This window comes from Siphateles boraxobius, unplaced genomic scaffold (assembly GCF_051911475.1).
Source record: "Siphateles boraxobius isolate OS27281-9 unplaced genomic scaffold, OSU_SipBor_1 12, whole genome shotgun sequence".
NCBI classification, from domain to species: Eukaryota; Metazoa; Chordata; class Actinopteri; order Cypriniformes; family Leuciscidae; genus Siphateles; species Siphateles boraxobius.
In genome coordinates, this window is record NW_027508722.1 from 34,768,951 (window position 1) to 34,789,230 (window position 20,280).

At 38.9% G+C, this 20,280-nt stretch overlaps 1 protein-coding gene across 4 annotated transcripts in view; it reads left to right on the plus strand.

Annotated features, from left to right (window-relative positions):
• The first annotated feature begins 14,769 nt into the window (after window positions 1-14,769).
• slc12a7b (solute carrier family 12 member 7b) overlaps window positions 14,770-20,280 on the plus strand; it is a 64,264-nt gene continuing 58,753 nt past the window's right edge. For 3 of the 4 annotated variants that reach the window (XM_077219215.1, XM_077219219.1, XM_077219221.1), the window contains exon 1: window positions 14,819-15,096. In XM_077219215.1, the coding sequence (XP_077075330.1) occupies window positions 14,931-15,096 (166 nt within the window). In that variant the 5' untranslated portion in view covers window positions 14,819-14,930. Of the gene's footprint in view, window positions 15,097-20,280 lie in introns of all 4 variants that reach the window. The other variant, XM_077219216.1, reaches the window with a different exon arrangement.

Below are 20,280 nucleotides of genomic sequence, written 5' to 3' on the forward strand. Positions count from 1 at the left end.
TTTAGGTTTCAGAATTTATTTTTAAGCTCAATTTGTATAAAGATGATTTACAACTACGTTATGAAAGATATAACGAAATGAATTGATACACCATTTTACTTTATGCAATATGTGGGTAAAATGGCCATAAATGAATATTCCCATTCAATGCAATGTATCTGTCAGGTTGTGTGCAGGTAGCTGAAGACGAGGATGCAGGAACTTCAAAGTAATTGATTTATTTACAAAATAAACTTCAGGAACATACAAGAACAAAATAACAAACTCCAGGAATTCAGAGACACAACCATACAAGGACGACGACCAACAAAGACTGAGGGAAAACACAAGGCTTAAAAGAACTGGGACTAATGGGATAAATAACAGAACACAGGTGAAGAAACTGAACACAAACGAGGAGTGGGAAAACTAACAGGACTGAACCAAAATCACAAAAACAGGGGAAAACAAGATCTCAAAACTGAACTAATAACAGGACTAAACCAAAATCACAAAGACAGGGGAAACCAAGATCACAAAACAGAACTCAAACACATTGAAACGTGACAGTATCTATAAACTGTATCTAATGTGCACAATAATGTGTTCTTGTAGTAACATTTAATGAAAAAGATGTGTAATAATCGCAGTAATAATTAGCAACATTTTAATAATAATATCTAATATTTCATAGGAATATTGATTTATAATTTATTTCCATATTCACTTGTTGTGTCTCCCAAAATGCCTGATAAACATGATTTAAGTCCTGATGTCCTCTACAGTAGAGTTCTCAACGGGCCTGAAAATTACAACCCGACCCGACCCGGCCCGTGGCTTTTAAAGCCTGGACCCGATGTAACCCGACACATCAACATGAATTATCTGCCTGAACCCGGCCCACGGCCTGACGCCGATTTTCTTTTTTTTTCTTCTTTTTTTCTCATACACGTATTATCATGACCAGCAGAAGGGAATTCAAATCAACTTTTAATGTTCATGTCTTTTAACAATAGCCTACAAACATTGCAAACAACTGAAACAAACTTTAAATATATAAATAGGCTATATAGGCTTTTTTTTTGCTGTCATATTTCATCAGCACCTTGCATTTTGAGCATTGCACATAACCTGTAGAATTTCCATCAGAATCCAGCACCACTCCAAACACTTTCCAGACCTCTGATTTTCCCACTCCTGTAGTAGCGACGGTGAATTCAACTGCGGCAAGTTTACATTTCACCAACTCCATCTTCTTCTCCAGGCTAAAGGCGTGCACGCAGCAGCGTCAGGTCTGCCCCCGCGATGCACGTTGCACGCAGCAGCCAGACTTTCTTCACAGTGAACAGCATCGATGATTAATAAATGTTTTTTTTTTTTTCACTGAGCGGAAAAGATTAAGCCCAAGGTCCGACCCGACCCGAGTCATTTGCTTATATTTTCGACCCGAACCCGGCCAGACCCCGCGGGTCCCGTCGGGTTTGTCGGGCCGACCCAGCCCGTTGAGAACTCTACTCTACAGTGGTCATGTATAAATCAATGTCCTGTTCTGTAACAGAAAGTCATTTTTTTTATTTGAAACCCCACAACGTTTTCCTGAGATGTTGCTTTATGAAATACAATTTGAAAAGTAGTCCGATTTAAATTATAATTACAATATATTATCATATTTCCATAAGAATGCTACATTTGATCACTAAATTAATGTCAGACATTTTAAAAGATCAAGGATAAGTTGTTTTCATGGTGAAACCTCCGAACAGTTGGTATCTCTGAAAAGCCCTGAATGTGGTCTTAACAGGACACCCAGGTGTGACATGTGACATGTAATGCCACAGTAATGCAGAATCCCCGTAATGCAGAATCCCTGACAGCATTCAAAAGACAACTGAAAACTCATCTCTTCCGTGAGTACTTAACATAAAAAAAAAAAGTTCTTCTCTTTTAAATCTTTCCTTCCCTTTTAAATCTTCCCTTGTCTGGCTTTTGCTACTCTGAGCAATGCCTGAACTTTGTATTTTGAGCACTTCTTGCGTCATTCTTCCCTCTTCACGATGACTCGCTTGCTTTAGTCCTCAGATGTAAGTCGCTTTGGATAAAAGCGTCTGCTAAATGACTAAATGTAAATGTAAATGTAAATGTATGGTGTCAAAGAAATTCACTAAAATATAATGTCCACTACAGTGGACAAAAGTCTATTCCTGGGTCCCAGGAGGATATAGCAGCATTATTTAACTGGGTAGAAGAAATTGGTTCATCTCTACACATTAAACCATCTTCCTCTAAGTAGTAATTTGCATATTACACCTACTGCGGCAACAGAGGACACCACTTGGTGAACCGCAGTTTGCTCTACACTCACTTCACAATGAGGCCTGTTTACATAGGCCTTAAGCCTGTTTACATGACAAACACGGCTTTTACATTAAATGTAGGAGTCTTTTACAACTTTTTAGGAGGACTTTTACAAAAACGGTCAGGAGTGGCAATCAGAAAGTTTGTCTTATTTAGCTTTCTTTCAACTAGGTGGACCAGAGAACTTTGCATGTAAAATAGATCCAGGCGTTGGACGTAGAACCATGACGAGATCACCAGGACAAAAATCTCTTTTCACAGACTTTTTGCCAAAACATCCCTTCATTTCAGTCTGTGCTGTAGACAGATGAAGTTTTGCCAGAGTTTGGGCATTGTGCAGTTTCTCACGAATAGTGACGGAGTCATAAACAGGCAAAGCTTTGGAACTCGGATTCAGCAGCTGTTCACTTAGTAGTTTTAGAGGGCCATGAACTGTGTGGCCAAACATCAGCTCAGCAGGGCTAAAACCAAGGGACTCTGGCACAGATTCTCTTACTGCTAACATTAGAAAAGGAAGACCCTCAAACCCAGTCTTTTCCGGTTTACACACAATATCGTCGGAGCATTGTTTTAAGGGTTTGGTTGAAGCGCTCTAGTGCACCTTGGGACTCAGGGTAATATGTCGTAGAAGTTTGGTGGCATATGCCAAGGGTTTCTAACGCTTGTTTAAAAACCTTGGAAGTGAAGTCTGGTCACTTGGAATACTTTTGGTAATTCAAAAGTAGTACAAAACTTCAGTAGTTCTTTTATTACTACCTTAGCTTTTAACATGCGTAAAGGAACAGCCTCTGGGAAGCTAGTCGCAGCACACATAATTGTCAGAATGTATTGGTGTCCTGACTTAGCTTTGGGTAACGGTCCAACACAGTCAACAATTAAGCGATCAAATGGGTCACTTACAACTGGAATAGGATAGAGAGGTGTAGGAGGGATCTTCTGGTTGTGTTTTCCTGCCAGCTGACAAATATGACACGACTTAAAAAATCTGGACACTGCTGACATAAGACCAGGTCAAAAAAAACCCCACCGTAATCCACCACTTCCTCAAATTTCTTTGACTGGGCACGGTTAACTGCACAGGCAAGAAAAACGGAAAGGAACTTCTCGGCCAGATAAGATTTCTGTTTAGCACTTGGTTTATATGACACAACTGGTCTAGGAAAGACTGTGCCAGCCACAAGGTCATTCTCCAGAATCAGATCAACGGCCTAAAATGCAACTGTGGACGCACTGCTAAACTGACCACTCCACTGACAATGTTAGACTTTAGATAAGCAGTATGAAGTGGCACATTCACACAGTGCATTTCAATTTCACAAATCAGAACGTCATTGCCCGTAAAAGAGTCAGCCGAAAAAGGCAATATACTCTGATATAAAGGATTGAGCTGCACACTTCTGTCGGTAGGCCTCAGGGACCATTTCTTATGCTCATAGTTCATTGCAGTCATTGGTACTATGAGAAAGATTGAACACTTAGGAGAATCCTGTTCTCCTCTTTGGGTGGTGTCTCTTCAAGATATCTGATAATCCTCCCCTCTCCTCCGAAACCAGGTGCTACCCCCCCCCCCCCCCCCTTTTGTTCTGGGCTGGGTATATAAGGGTAAGTGGCAGAGCAGTCTTTGGGAAACTGTAACCAGGAAAACCCCCATGCAGTGCTTTGTCAGAGGCTTCTCGAGTCTTGCACTCAGAATACACTCTCACACTGTGTGTCTCTGTCAGGAATGCATTTCTTGCTCCATCTTTGAGAAATTGATGTTATGTAGCCTATTTATTATTACTCTGAAACCGTTATTTTTAGGAGATTGATGTGTAGTCTGGTGTTACCGCAAATCTCTGTCCAGGATAGATCACACCGAAGGCACTAATGAAAGGAGCATGGAGCACATCATTAAGGAGACCTTCCGATTTTTGACTATCACTGACTTAGCACGTTGCATCTTGCGACTATTAAGAGATTGCACCTTTGTTATGAGTCTGCAGTGAGCAGCATCCTAAGGGTAAAATAGTTTGCACTGCCTCCTCTGACTATTTCAGAACTGGCTAGTTTGTGATCGTGCACAGTCGCGACGTGACGTCTCAAACCGATACAGCTAAAGCGGTCCTTAATGAATAAATATTTGAAATTATGGGATGGCCAGAATAATCAAAGATCTAAATTAAATCATAATCAATATTTATGATTATTTTCTAATAAAAAACACAATCTAAATTTGATTATCAGTTGAAATTGGAGTCAGATTAACAGAGCTAAAGTAATATTGAAACTAAATTCTAATAAATGAGGTGATCCAGAGACTATTTATATAGAGACATGCCACTTCCTCAATCCTCAATACAACTATATAGGGAAAACCCGTAACGCCAAAGATGGCGGTTGTATGCACATGTCCCGCCCCTCCCGCTGGAAAGCCAATCGTCTACTTTTAACAGTCAAGCGGGAAACATTTAAGCCTATCGTCTGGTTCCACTGGCGCATGCGCACAGTTGAGGTCGTTTGCGACAGCGGAAAATACGTTACTGTTTGAAAAGGCGGCAGATTTGATATGCAGTGTATGTGTGCGTTGTGTAAATATCAGACATCCCAAGTATTATCCCCGCAGTATCCCCGCATATTGATAGCGGCTCCCTGATGCCCGCAAATTAGTTAAAATCTCCCAGAATCTAGAGCGAGCGAGCAACAGCTCGCACATACTGTGCTTCAAATCGTGTAGCGCGTGCCTGGCAGAGAGGGAGGGAACCCTTGCGCATGCGTACTGGATAACCTGTGGGGGAAAAGGCGTTTTAAACCTTATTTTGGGGCAAAGTCGTCAAACTTTTTCAGCGATTTTTATCATATTTTACTGCTGTTTCTATACATGCAGTTTTTATGTCCCGGTGACCAGTGAAAGTGCAGCTCTGACTCTCTGCCCATTCATTTAGATAGGAGCCTGGTCTTGTTAGTCCGAAATAGCTGCCCGGAGGCGTTGCCAAGATGGCGGCTGAGTGGCATGACTTGCTTAAAAGGATTTTGGGTGAACTTCACCGAAGTGCTGAAAAGACATACGCGCATCATACCTTCGCCCACACTGTTGGATTCCGTCGTTGGGCACACGGGTGGCCCTTGCAACCAACACAGGTAAAAGAAAATAAACATGTGCTTCTCTCCACTCCCTGACTAACCAAAAACAGGGATTAATGTATTATATAAAAACAAACTGACTCAATCTCCTTACTGTTTTCAATAACAAAGAAGTTGACATATAATACAGATACAATACCTTTTAATTACAAAACAAAGTTAAAAAGAAGAAAAAAAAGAGAGATCGTTTTGACACACAAGCACACCAAAAAAGATGACCTGCACTACACCAGGACAACGTATCAGTTTCACACTCAGTTACAGCAACGCACCAGTTTCACACTCAGTTACAGCAACACACAAGTCTGGTGCCGAGGAGAAGTGACCCTCACCCTAAGCAGTGTTCACTAGTGATGTTACGTATGACACAGAAGTTTCGATCTTTCACCCGGAACAGTCAGGGGAGCCTCAATGCTTCATGAGGCTTCATTTCCCCATCCCTAGTGTTCACTCTGCTCTCTTATAACGTAGCTCCTTACTAGCATCAGGTGTGGATAATTAACTGCAAGGCAAACATAGTGAGGGAGAGACTGACAGAGCATATTACAAAAACAACAATATTTAATAAAGTAAAATACATTATAAAAAAAACACTTTTACAAAATACGTCCTCAGGAACTACAACTCCACCACCAAGAATACAAACCGGAGTTTGTAATCAACTATTTATACCCTTACCATTGTCCTTCTTTATGGGAGGTGCAAAGTTCAAAGAAAACAGCATTCCTTTAAACTCTAGAAAGAACATCGGCCATAACATTTTCAGTACCTTTCTTGTGTCGAATGTCCAGATCATATTCTTGGACAGTGAGTGACCACCGTAATAACCATTGGTTGGTACCTGACATGCGGGAAAGGAATACCAAAGGGTTATGATCAGCGAAAACAATAATAGGATTAGAGCTACTTCCCAAGTATACATCAAAATGTTGAAGAGCCATCAACAGTGGTAGAGCTTCCTTTTCGATTACGCTATAATTTTGCTGAGACTTGGAGAACTTTTTAGAAAAGTAGGAGACAGGATCTTCAATATGGAACTCATCATCTTGTAGCAAAACGTCACCATCTCCTTTAGCACTTGCATCCACCTGCAGACTGAAAGGCATTTTAAAGTTTGGGGCTGACAGAACAGGAGCATGACAGATGAGATTTTTGGCACCATCAAAGGCAAGTTGACAGTCATTGCTCCATAAGACTCTTCGTTTTGTACTAAGGAGGTCTGTAAGAGGAGAGGCTAGGGCAAAGAAATTGGGACAGAAACCTCAATAATACCAGAGAATGTCTAATAAGGGGAGAACTTCCACTCTCAGTAAACTTCCGGGTTCTGAACTGGTTGCAGTTCCACTCTGGTTTCATATGAGGGCGCTCACAGGACGAGTGCAGAATGAATGGAGGTCTTTTGAGCTATACCCCTCAAAATCCACTTTTCTCAGGATATAATTTTTTGTCTAGTAATTTGAATGTTGTTTTCGAAAGGAGATGCAAAGAAATTACACATTGCTGGGTGTTAGATTTTTTAGAGTTACTTATTTGCTTTAAAAAGTCTTTTAAAATGTCAATCACGTCATACACATCATACGACCAGAGATACTGCTTTACGGCAATCCTTCTGTCATTTTGGTGCTTTCGCGCTTTGCACTTTCTTTTCTCTTGAGGCATCGACAACACAGCTGACACAGGTAAATACACGTGCTTTAAAAGTTAAGTCCGCCTTAACATTCTGGTCCCGCTTTGGATGCCACAATGCCATCAAGCGGTATCTCTGGTCGTAATCAGTCCTTCACTGACCAATCAGCGTCCATTAGCAGAATGCTAGCGAGTTATGGGCAACAACAACTCAACCTGTAAGAATTCGAAAGGGCATAAGTACTCATTCATTCAACTTGCGACCTATAACCCATGTTGAACTTGCAAAATCTACAATCAAATCTGAGATTTCTCAACGGCAATCGTGTGAAAGAGACAAATTTAGCCGTCCAGCTCCATAGACTCCCATTCATTTTTCATTCATGGGCGATCGCCCCCCAGTGGAACTCTGGTGGAACTACCACAAAAATTCGTTACAATAGGACTTAATAGGGAGTGGCCAGGCTCTCTGAGGACGGGCTCTGATAATACCCACTCATTCCTAGGAAGCATCTCAACTCTTGTTTATTACAGAGTACAGGGAATTCAAGAATGGCTGGAATTTTAGTATCAACAGGTTTAACCATTCCCTGACCTACTTGTTTACCTACTTGTGTATGTAACAACTTTCGCAAACTCACATTTGGCAAAGTTTAGAGTCAAGGAAGCAGCAGTTAGCCGTTTGAACACTTTCTCGAGTGTTTTCACATGATCGGTCCAGTTATCCGAATATACCACAATAACATCCAGATATATCTCACAGTTTGTTACATCTGACAGTACTTGATACATCATATGCTGGAAAGTAGCGGGTGCGTTTCGCATCCCAAAAGCTACAGTAGAACCTGGTATTGTAAGAAGCTGTCAGGCGTGCATATACTCAACCTCCGTCTGCATGATCTCACGTTTTCTTGGATTTACTCTGTAAGGATGTTGTTTTATAGGAACAGTATCACCAACATCAATGTTTTGAACACACACAGTAGTCCTACCTGGCACATCACTGAACAAGGTAAGGAAGGCACACAGTAATTCAATTAAACCACAAGATTGTTAATTAGTCAGATGAGAAAGAAAGTGTGGGAGATCTTTCATTATAGCAGAAATATTAAACAGGGTAGAAGAAATTGGTTCATCTCTACACATTAAACCATCTTCCTCTAAGTAGTAATTCGCTATTACACCTACTGCGGCAACAGAGGACACCACTAGGTGAACCACAAGTTTGCTCTACACTCACTTCACAATGAGGCCTGTTTACATGACAAACACAGTTTTTACATTTATGGTCAGGAGTGGCAATCAGAAAGTTTGTCTCATTTAGCTTTCTTTCAACTAGGTGGACCAGAGAACTTTGCATGTAAAATAGATCCAGGCATTGGACGTAGAACCATGACTAGATCACCAGGACAAAAATCTCTTTTCACAGACTATTTGTCAAAACATGCCTTCATTTCATTCTGTGCTGTAGACAGATGAAGTTTTGCCAGAGTTTGGGCATTGTGCAGTTTCTCACGAATAGTGACGGATTCGAGTCATCAACAGGCAAAGCTTTGAAACTCGGATTCAGTAGATGTTCACTTAGTAGTTTTAGGCCCCATCCACACTACTGCGTTTTAGTTTAGAAACGGAGAATTAAAACGAATACGATCTCCCTCCACACCAGCGTTTTAACTGTGTATTAGAACTGATCTCCGTCAACATTAAAACGACTGAAAACGCGGATCACGTGACCATTCACCTACACTGGGCATGCGCATGCCGGTGTAAACAGGAATCAGATTGACTATTCCTCAGATTTCGCTGAGGTTGATAAGTGCCGATCTGGACACACGAAAGTTTTCGCACCGTTCCTCAGAAACCACAACTTCATTGATAAAATGATTCCACCGTGCGCTGGTTCTTCCCGGCTTAACCCAGAGCCGACGCTCCATGTACGGTCGATACCGCCGCTGCACATGGGGATTGCCACAGATCACTCGAATAATAGCTTGCCTCCGGCGCATGTAAGCAGTTATAGTATTGTAAAATACAGAATTTACTTACACTAACGTAACTGGTAGTCCTCGCTGTTGTTGTATGTTTTCTTTCGTTGTATGACACCCAATCAGAGAGCCTAGCGTGAGCCTCTGCGTCATCGTTTCTAAAGTCCTCCGTTTTGACCCGTCTTCACTAAACGCCCTCCGGAGATTCAAAACGCGAAACGTGGTCGGCAGCGTTTTTTAAACTTCTCTGTTTTAGGTCTTTGTTTTTGCCGTTTTAGTCTGGACGGGAGGTGCATCATAGCAAAAGGTCTCCGTTTCTAAAATAAAACATAGTAGTGTGAATGGGGCCTTAGAGGGCCATGAACTGTGTGGCCAAACACCAGCTCAGGAGGGCTAAAACCAAGGGACTCCTGCACATATTCTCTTACTGCTAACATTAGAAAAGGAAGACCCTCAAACCTTGTCTTTTCCGGTTTACACACAATATCGTCGTAGCATTGTTTTAAGGGTTTTGTGGAAGCGCTCTAGTGCACCTTGGTACTCAGGGAATATGCCGTAGAAGTTTAGAACAAGAGGAGAAATGAAAATAAATCATATAGATGAAAGAATAGACAAGTGAATAGCTGACTGCTATTATTATCAAAGTAAAATAAAATAAAAAAAGGACTTAAATAATTGATAAAAACAGCAGGATTTTTTTATTTAATTTAACCTTTATTTAACCAGGTTTGTCTCATTGATATATAAAATCTCTTTTTCAAGAGAGATCTGGCCAAGATAGCAGTACAAATTAGGTCACAAAATCACAGAACAAACACAAAAGAGGCAAAGACAACTCAAGTACATTTCAATTTAAATAAAAGTGCCATTAATTAAAACATTTGCACGTGTGGATCGACTCATGTTCTATAGTTTTAACATAACCTTTAAAATCATTTAAGGAAATTAGACACTGTAGTTTAAGTGTTTTCTGTAAATCATTCCAAGTAGAAGGTGCAACAAACATGAAAGCCTTTTAGAACAACTCTGTCCGGGCTTGAGGTACATTCAATAAAATAGTTTTCTGGGACCGTAAACCATAGGTACTCTGTGTAAAAGTAAGAAATTCAGATATGTAACATGGAAGCCTGCCTATAATGCCCTTATATATAAAGATATAAAGGTGAGTAAGCCGGCGATTTGACAGAGAAGGCAAATTCACTGTGGAGTAAAGTGTACAGTGATGAGTGAGGGGTCTGCAATTTTAAATAAATCTTAAAGCTCCATGAAACACAGCATCTAACATCTGAAGATACTTTGTTGGGGCATTCATATACAACAGATCCCCATAATCAATAATAGAGAGAAATGTAGCATCGACTAGACTTTTTCTAGTAGAAAAAGTAAAACAAGATTTGTTCCTAAAGAAAAAACCTAGCTTCAATTTCAACTTTTTTACTAGATTCTGTATATGAAGCTTAAAAGAAAGACGATCATCAATTAAATATCCTAAATATTTATAAGATGAAACTACCTCAATTGTTTTACCCTGATCAGTAACAATATTCAGGTCTAGCTCATTTTTCCTTGAGTTTGAAAAAAGCATTACTTTGGTCTGCTCTGCAATAAGCACAAGCTTTAATTGATAAAGCTGTGCTTGCACTATATCGAAAGCAGTTTGCAAGCATTCATACGCCTTCCTAATGGTAGTTGCACAACAATAAATAACCGTATCATCTGCATAAAAATGGAAAAATGCATGTTGGACATTTTCCACCATACAGTTTATATAAATAGTGAATAAAAGTGGCCCCAGAATGGAGCCCTGTGGGACCCCTTTACAGATTGATAAATATTTTGACGTTAGGCCATCAACTTGCGTAGCTTGAGTCCTATCAGCGAGGTAGTTTATAAACCAGCCCACAGAATGCTGAGACATACCTATACTGATCAGTCTCTGAACCAGTATGCTATGGTCAACAGTGTCAAATGCTTTGGACAGATAATGAACAGAGACACACAGTGTTTCTTGTCATCAAGTGCTTTGACTATATCATTAATTACTTTTATAGCAGCAGTGGTAGTGCTGTGTTTTTTCCTGAAACCAGATTGATGCTTAGATAAAATTGACTGAGCATTTAAATACTCTTTTACTTGTTCACTAACCAAAGATTCCATCACTTTGGCCAAAGCTGAAAGTTTGGAAATGGGTCTGTAATTATTAGGCAAGGTAGGGTCACCTCCTTTCAAAAGTGGTAAAACATATGCAGACTTCCATACCTTGGGAAATTTGTTTGTGACCAGTGAAAGATTAAAAAGGTGTGTTAGATGTTCAGCTAGAATATCTGCAGCTAATTTCAAAAAGAAAGGTTCTAAGTGATCGGGGCCCGCAGGTTTTCGAGGATTCAATTTCTTCAGGGCTTTATGAACATCAGCAACAGAGAAGGAGCTAAAACTGAAAGTTTTGTCGGCAGTAATAACGGTGTCATTTACAGGCTCTGACACTATAGGGGCAACAGAATCAAACAAGAACCCAGATGATATGAAATGCTCATTAAAACAATTTAACATTTTCAGATACAGACACACCATCCTGCACTAGAGACAGTGGAAAACCTGTTGGTTTAGTCGATGCAGATAATGACTTAATAGTTTTCCAGAATTTTTTGGGTCATTTAGATTCTCTGTGGTTTCAGATAAGTAAAATTCAGCTATTGCTTTTCTGAAGAGTGAAGTGAATCTGTTTCGCAACCTCTGAAAACAAACCAGTCAGCTTCAGTATCTGATCTCCTTGCTTTTGCCCAGGCTACATTTCTCTCATGGAGCAAATGAGAAATCTCAGAAGTAAACCAGGGATTGTCCCGCCTAAATGATCTAAAATTGAGAATAATCAATAGCGCTAGTGACTAGCTTTGATATTTGCTTGGAACAACACTCCATAGTGGGTCACAGCTGCTTCATGTTCAAGACCACACTGTGTTCCTCCAAAAGTTTAGTCAACATGCTGATGAAAATTCTCATTACTATAAGTATCCTTCTCTAGCTACACAGTTTACATGTAATTAAATTTAGATTTAATTAACACTGCAAATATAGCTGACAGCGTTCAGCAAGGACTACGCCTAAACTAGTGAAAGTGAAATTCAGCAGAGAAGAATTGAAGGTAAGGAAAGAGAAAGTAAAAGATCAGAAACCATAAATGGGGTTAAAAGAACAGTCTTTCAGATCGCTTTGCACTGCATACACAAGGTAAAGGCTTCAAGTAAATGACGCTAACCGCTAACTGTAGAAGTTATTCTTTAGCTTAGCCTAAGCTGAAGGGACGCTATGTTGGGTTAGCTTAGCCTGCTAGGCTGGTTTGTTTACAACATGACGTCACAGGTTAGTACTTCCTGTGACGAGTGGTTGTCATGGGAATCAGTGCATGTCAGAGCAATTCAACAGTCCATTAAGAATGTCTGCACATTTTAAATGAGTTAAATGCATGTTTAAACGAGTACAATCGTAGCCATGGTGATTGAGGATGATGATCGCTTGGCAGGTGCAGGAGTGAGTGCACGTGTGAGCCGGAGAGGATGATGGGATATGTAGTGAGATGGTGATAAACAGCTGACAGTGACAGTTGGGCGCCGATGACTCCAGGACGGTACCGGCTATTCGGAAGACCAGAGCGGAGTAGGCCGTGCTGGCGGCCACGGCAGAGAAGACCCTTCAAACTTTGTATAATCTTACTGTAATCATCATAAATTACACAAAGTATAAAGTTTAAAAAGAATATTACCATTTAAAAAAAACTTCTGAATTTACAGTTGTACTTACAGTAATATTTAATTATATGTTCACTACTGTACATCTTCAACTATACTTTGGATTTGAATGAATCTGACATCCAACGTCAAAAATGTACTGAATGTACAGAAGATCATGTTGAACAAAAAAAAAGTACAAAGATTTTTAAAAATATTGATAAAAAATTATTTCTTTTGCATCAGTCTTGTGTCTGTACTTATGGTAAACTCAGAGAACTGCCCTTTCTGTAAAGTTTCCTACAGTTTTCCAAAGAGTTCTGCCAATGAAGAAATGAGGAACCCAAATTGTTATGAATGTGTTGTCAAAAATGTCTTCTTATGAACTTATGAGACATTATTACAATCCAGTCCTGTCATATACCTAGATTTATAAAATAATAATAATACATCTTCTTTATATTTGTTTTTAGGTTTAGTGTTTAATTTATATTTGTTTGAGGTTAATCAGTATTTGTGCAGTATTTCATGTCAGAATAGTGTGTCTCATCTCCACTAGTGTGTGTTGTGTTGGTCAGCATCAGAATGTGAATCATCCCGTCCCACTTTGTCCATCTCCTAAAATAACCCACAGCAGCTGAAACAAAGCCTGAGAGACTGGAACAGTTAATGCTGAGGACTAAACTCACACAACTGAAGAAAACATGCTAACAACTAAACATATATGAGGGCACAACATGACCCAGATCATCCAGTTATTTGATCTGTATGGGATTCTGATGTCTCAAATCAAACCAAAGTTTAATCGTTCTAATAATTCTGATCATGGGTGACAAAAGTCGTTTGTTTCCCCCCGCTGACAGAACCATGATCAAATTTGGCTTCATTTAATCTTATGGATGAAGAGATTCAAAACAGACTCGGATGAGAAAAAGTAACAAAGATATGCTGCGTTTAATAGAATGTTGTTATAAATAAGTAATGTCTTTACTTCATGTGAGATTGTGGAAATAATAACTCTGTGACTCAAAGCCTGATCATCAGTCTCATCATTAACAGCAGATCTTCCTCATGTTGTGTGTGAAGAGCTGCTGTTTGGAAACTCCTCATATGAGTTACTCATCCGTATCTATGAGAAAACACACGACACAAGAGGGAAACAGAAGGTGGATGTAAATGAAGCTACAGGCTCATGTGAATATGAGTTTATATCAGACAGACGTCTATATAAAACATATAGAACATGACATCAGGGAATCCCACGTGTCTGTCATAAAATAATACGTTTCATCAGAACAATTAAACAATAACTATTAACTGCTCACATATCTGTGCTTATCATTTAGCGAGAGCTTGTCCAGTCCACAAATAATTATCATATACTGAAAAAAACAACAACATATAAATGTCAACAAACTGAACCAAAATAAAGCTGAAATGTTTTCCTTTCAATGAAAATAATTTTGTCTCATAAACAGCAGTGATTGTCAATCAATTTCCTGGCAAACTATTTTTTTTTTGTTGCTTTGTTAAATCTATAAAACATACATACATGATACATAGGCATTCATACACATATACATAGGCCTACACACACACATACACACATACATACATACATACATACACACATACACACATACATACATACATACATACATGATACATAAATACTTAAAGGCCTACATACTCATATACATACTGTAGGCCTACATACACCTACATAGATAAATACATATACATACATACATACATAAACAGGGCATTAATAACATTAATTAATTAAATAAAATAAAAATTATATGTGTTTTTTTTTGTAAACAATGGCTTAACATTGTACTTGATCTTGAAATGGCTCAATTCAATTTATTAATTTTTAAAAGTTAAACTTGATGGGACTGTGAGCACTTGAATCCCAAACTGTGATCTCCAGCATGGTTCTGTTATTTATACGAAGCCCCGTTCAGCTCTAAGCCAATGAGCGCAGCGCGTTCTGCACGGACGCGCCTCACACACATTCACGCCTCTGTGCGCGCGCCCCCACAATCTGTCAGATTACCGGCTATGAATCACGGACGTAAGTCGTCTGATCCCTGAGGTTTATCAGACACCGGACAGGTCTGATTCACGGACGAGCAACATGAGCGAGAGGTTCAGGGTCGTGCCGGTGGCCGCGCATGAGAGCTCGTTTGGAGACGAAACGGACGGAGACACGGTGTTTGACGCCGGTGTTTGTGAGGGCGAGCGCGCGGAGCGGCGGGGGTCGGTGCCCATCCTCCAGTACAACAGAGAACCCAACAAATACGGTGAGACCTGTTCCGTTCATACGGTAAGAACGTTTCGCTCTGAACTCTAGTATTATAATAAACGAAGAGCCGTTATGTTAAATATAATAGGACAATCGCGCGCGTCCAGAACTCAGTCAGTCAGTAGTTTTTTGTAAACAAGTGAACTTAATATACCGGTAGTCTTTTTGATATTCATGAATAAAGTTACATACAAACGGACGTTTGCAGATACACCAGTGTGTCTGAATTCATTTAGTCCATCGAAGGTATGGAATATTATTGTTACGTTTTTTTTTATGTAGATTTCTCTGAGGATGTTAATACGTTAATATCGAACATTTATTTTCAAATTTTTGTCATGGAACTTTAGGAAACGGTATCCGAACACTAACGTTAGCGGAACGTTCTGTGTTTTTCTGTTAGTTTCCACTTTATTTAAATGTTTTCTGACTAGAGAAAAATGACTGCGAGTGTTTAGACTTCACATGATTGAGGCGTTCAGTACAAATATGACTTTGTTTAGTTATAATTTCCAGTCTAGCAATAATTCAACATTTAGCATCAGTTGTAAGATTATTTTTATTAGTCAAGGGACTGTTTAACCTAAAATGTAAAAATGTGGTCTTAAAATACAGCTGTGGGCTATTGAAGAGGCGTAATGAGTATGCTCTCCATCAAAAGAACAACAACAACTTAACCATAGTAACAGTTACAGTAAAACGGTGACAACTTGTTACCAATGTCCTCAAAAGACCAGAATTAATATATGATTTTACTTTAACAACAACTTTATCTATTTTAAGATTTCATTTTAGTGGTTTTGTTTGTAAGTTCTTGTGAAATGACTTGTTTGGCATGTTTGACACTGTATTTTGCAGGTGTCATGTTTATATGTATCATTCTGCTGTTTTATTGCAATTACTTTATTATTAAATTTAGCACAATAAGAGGGTTTGCTGGTTGAATTGTGCAGTATAATAAATGATTTATATGTCCTTATAATATTACGCAAAATGTAAATTTTCTGCAAAAAACTTTTTTTTCTCATTTATTTTTTACGCTTTTCCTTTTGTATTGGCCTAACCAGGTGAAAGCGTTTTATGCAACACGATGCCCTTTTGGTTTTACATGACTGCCTGATTTCAGGGGCTTGTCTAGACGTGTCTTGGGACACTTTTCATGCTCAGCTGTCTTCATTAATTGCCATGACACATCTGTTTGTTTCCCGGGTTAGAGATCTAGCAACCTACATCTGAATCTGCTTCTGTTTTCCAGGCCTTTTATAGTCTCTCTTTGCTCTTTGAATCAGTAAATCGCTATCACAATTATTTAGGGAAGTCTATGACCATGTGGACATGAAGAAGTAGATATATAACCAACCACATTCATTTAATGCATTTCAGGGTTTCTCTATCTAGTTTCGGTTTTTATCTTTGATAGATATGAAAGCCTTACAATTGGCCCTTCATTAAATTTAGCCTGCAATTTAATCAAAGACCTCTTAAAGCCAAAGTGCCTTTGATTATCTACTGTAGCACCAGTCACATAGTCTATAAAGAAGTCTATAGTGTAATTGTAAGAGCTGATCTCCTGCCGAAGTCCTTAAGAAGGTCCGGGTGATTTGGAGACAGCACTTATTGGAGGAGCAGTAATTGAATATGTGGCTCAACATTTTGTTTTTACGAGTTTGTGTTAATCGTATAAAGAGCAAAGGGAAAGTTTTTGTGATGTGCTTTCCAAAGCTTCTATCAAAGTGCATTGAGATGATCCTGAGAGCATGATCAGACCTACAGATACGTTAATTTCATTTGTTTGGCGTGTGAAGCGTCTCGGCTTTGAGCAGAGCAAATGGGATTCGTCTTCCAGATGGTTGAGCTGGGGAGCGTTGGATTGGGTTACACACTCATTATGGGAGTCAAGAACATCTCTATACATGTGGTGATGCTCTTATAACCTTCACTCCCAGACATAGAACAATGCTGAGCACAAAGTTGCTCCCAAACATTAACCAATTTTGTGGTCTAACAGACATAGAATATTACTAAATAACGCAATTTTTCCAAACCCAACACAAAGGCCTTGTTCCCAGACAGTGCAGTCCAGTGCAAAGCCATGATGTTGGGTTTTCATTTTAGAAGCGTATTGCAGTTTATTGACTAATTAAAAACCAAAATGCAACCAAATAAAAATCCAATTTATCTGGGAAATTAAATAAATATTCCAGGTTAAATACAAACTGGAATATTGTTGATTACAACAAGTGTAAGTCCAAAGGGAGGTACACTATAAATAAAAAATGTTTTCTTGGAGAGAACTTAAAATTATATACAAATAAAGGCTAGTTTTGCTTTTAATCTCGTAGAAGCTGAAAACAAATATTGTTTTAATATTTAATTGTTTTAATTGTTCTGTAATATATTATTCATGAAGTCAAATGGAATGAAAAAATTCCCCTTTTTTATTTAAATTTGACATTAAAACATGTTTAGAAAAAATATCTAAAATTTGAAACTTTAAAGCAACACAAACTATGGCACTGTTTATTATGTAAAATGTATTTTTTATAAAAAAAAAAAAGTTTGGTTAAATGTACTCTTGTATGTAAAAAAAAAGATGACTTCTGGTCAAAAAAAAAAAGCTAAAACAAAAAACAAAGCAATTGAAAGTATTTAAGCTGGAATAGTTGCTGATTAAGTGGTTTCATATGCCATATGATACTGTACACTCAGTATTAGTAAATATCACATGATATATTGCGGAGTCAACAGATCTACTGCAAAGTTCTTGAAAGTGTATTTTTCAAACCACGGATTTCATGTGTGATCTGAGACGAGTGTTTAACTTTGATCTGCTCTGTGGGGTCATACTGTATACTGACCCTGTTACTGAAAGGTCACTTCAGGTCATGATCATGTTAGAGCTGAACTCAGTAGAGCCGGAGGTCTTGTATGCAAACATGCTCACTTTATGATGTTTAATGGAGAATAAAGCATCGTGTCCGGTGTGTTTCCACATCCACCTCTGTGGTCTGATCTCAGGCTGGATGTCATGTGTTAAACACACGGTGGTCTTCAGTCAGGGTCAGAAAAAGAGAAGTGGGGATTTTTATTTTGCACATTTCTCCGTCAGGATACTGTGAACAGCTGACTCAAGCAACACCATCCTATAGTGTTGGCTGTTTGTCTGCACATTCATAACAACAGTGGTGTGTGTTTCTATATTTCCAGTTATCAATACATTTTTCTTCTCTTCTTCTTGCATAAACATGATGCATTTCATCCAGTTTGTTTCTGGGCTGCAGTAATTAGCTTTAGAGTTCAGGAGTCATTAGTAAATTTATCGCTCTAATTGGCATCATAAGATGAGAATCATGTGACTTTGTGCTCTTGTTCAGATGGTTGATTTGTTTATGCAAGTGAACGGTTTATCTAGACCACATATGAAAGCATCATGGGATGCTTCTGATCAAAAAACATGTTCCAAACATTGGAAGTTATACTGTTTTTTAGTATGATTTATATACTTTTTATTAATGTACAATTTTTTTCAGGAGTGCAGTGTTTCCATGCAGCTGAAGATAGGAGGTATTTGGTGACATGCTGCATCCGAAGACCACTTTGGTGAACGTGATTTCACCAAGTACCACATGTTCCTGGATCAACATCTTTGTTGATCCTGGAACAACTTTCAGATCAACCAATAAGATTTGAGGGACAAGTTTACAGTTTATGTCAAGTTTAGGCTTAGAACCAGGGTAAGGTGCTTCAACATCAGTGTTATTCACCTGTCATTTCCCTCTGATTTAGGGAAAAGTTATGGGTAGGGTTAGGTTTAGGGGTAGGGATAGGGTAAGGACCAAATTTTGGGACAGGAATGTTATTCCAGGATCAACAAAATATGTTGATCCAGGAACATGTGGTACTTGGTGAAATCACAGTGAACTATGACTTTCATACTATATAGTAGGCGAAAAACATAGTGAGCAAAGTATTATGTCTGAATTCAGTATTCATAAAACAGTAGGCAAAACATACCTTATACTTCTGTCGAGATTCTGAAGTGTGCATCTGATGCACACTTTACTATCCCATGAGGCCACAGGACAGGATTTGTGAATGGAGTTGAAGCGATGCAACTGAAACCGAAGGTCACATGACAGATGTAGCATATTCAAATTTCATGCTGTATTCATACTATATAGAACAGACTTCTTTTAACAGTTAAAGTTTCAAAACAAATGTACAGTACGTGATTTCTGACTCAGCGATGCTAATCAGCCGATCTGTGTTGATTAGGGCTGTCACTTTTGTGAAAAAATCCTGTTCGATTTTTGAGACATATGTGTTCGTTGAATCGATTGTAAGATCAATTTTTCCATGTCTAAAGACGTTTCCATTTTCAACAACAAATATTGGCAAATCCACGGACAACTAACAGGCATTAGGGCGAACGTAAAGAGCGCGCTTGAGACGCGCACAAGTCAGCAATATTTCTGACGATTTATTGGCGTGAAGTTTTTTGCACAATGACAAACAGGAGTGCAACATTAAAGAATTGAAATTAACACCCGCCAAATTTGGATAAAAATGAACTTTGGCGGGTAACGCAGTCATATTACGAGCCAATTTGACGTGTTTCTATGTTTACTCACTTTGCTGGGGAAGTTCGTGTGAGCCAAATCTGCGTGGATTTAGCGCAAATACGCAACTCGTGAGTCCTCATGATATATTAAATACAGCGTATTGCGCAGAATCTGCGCATTTCTGGCTTGCTTGAACACACACGTCACTAAGCAACAAATAACGGCACGCTTGTTCACTTGCATTGAAGTAATAGCGAATATTAAAAAGCATTTGGTTAACAGAAAAGACAATGCTATTTTCCAACATCCTACATGTTCTGCGTACTGTATTGACCTACCTACCTAAAACAAATTTTTGGTAAAAAAAAAAAAATGAGTCCCTATTTTCGTTTTCGAAACTTGTGTTGCTTGGTCCGATCAATTTTGCAATCGATTTTCGAACGTAAAATGACAGCCCTAGTGTTGATTATGCTGTGAGAAACTCAAACAGGGTTCTTCTTCTTCATGTCTGTTATCCACTGTGTGGAGTTTCATTCCCATCAGCCCTGTGCTAAAGAACAGTGTCTCTTGGCTCACGACTCTTGTTTTTCATGTCATCGCGCTCCGGCTCTCAAACATTG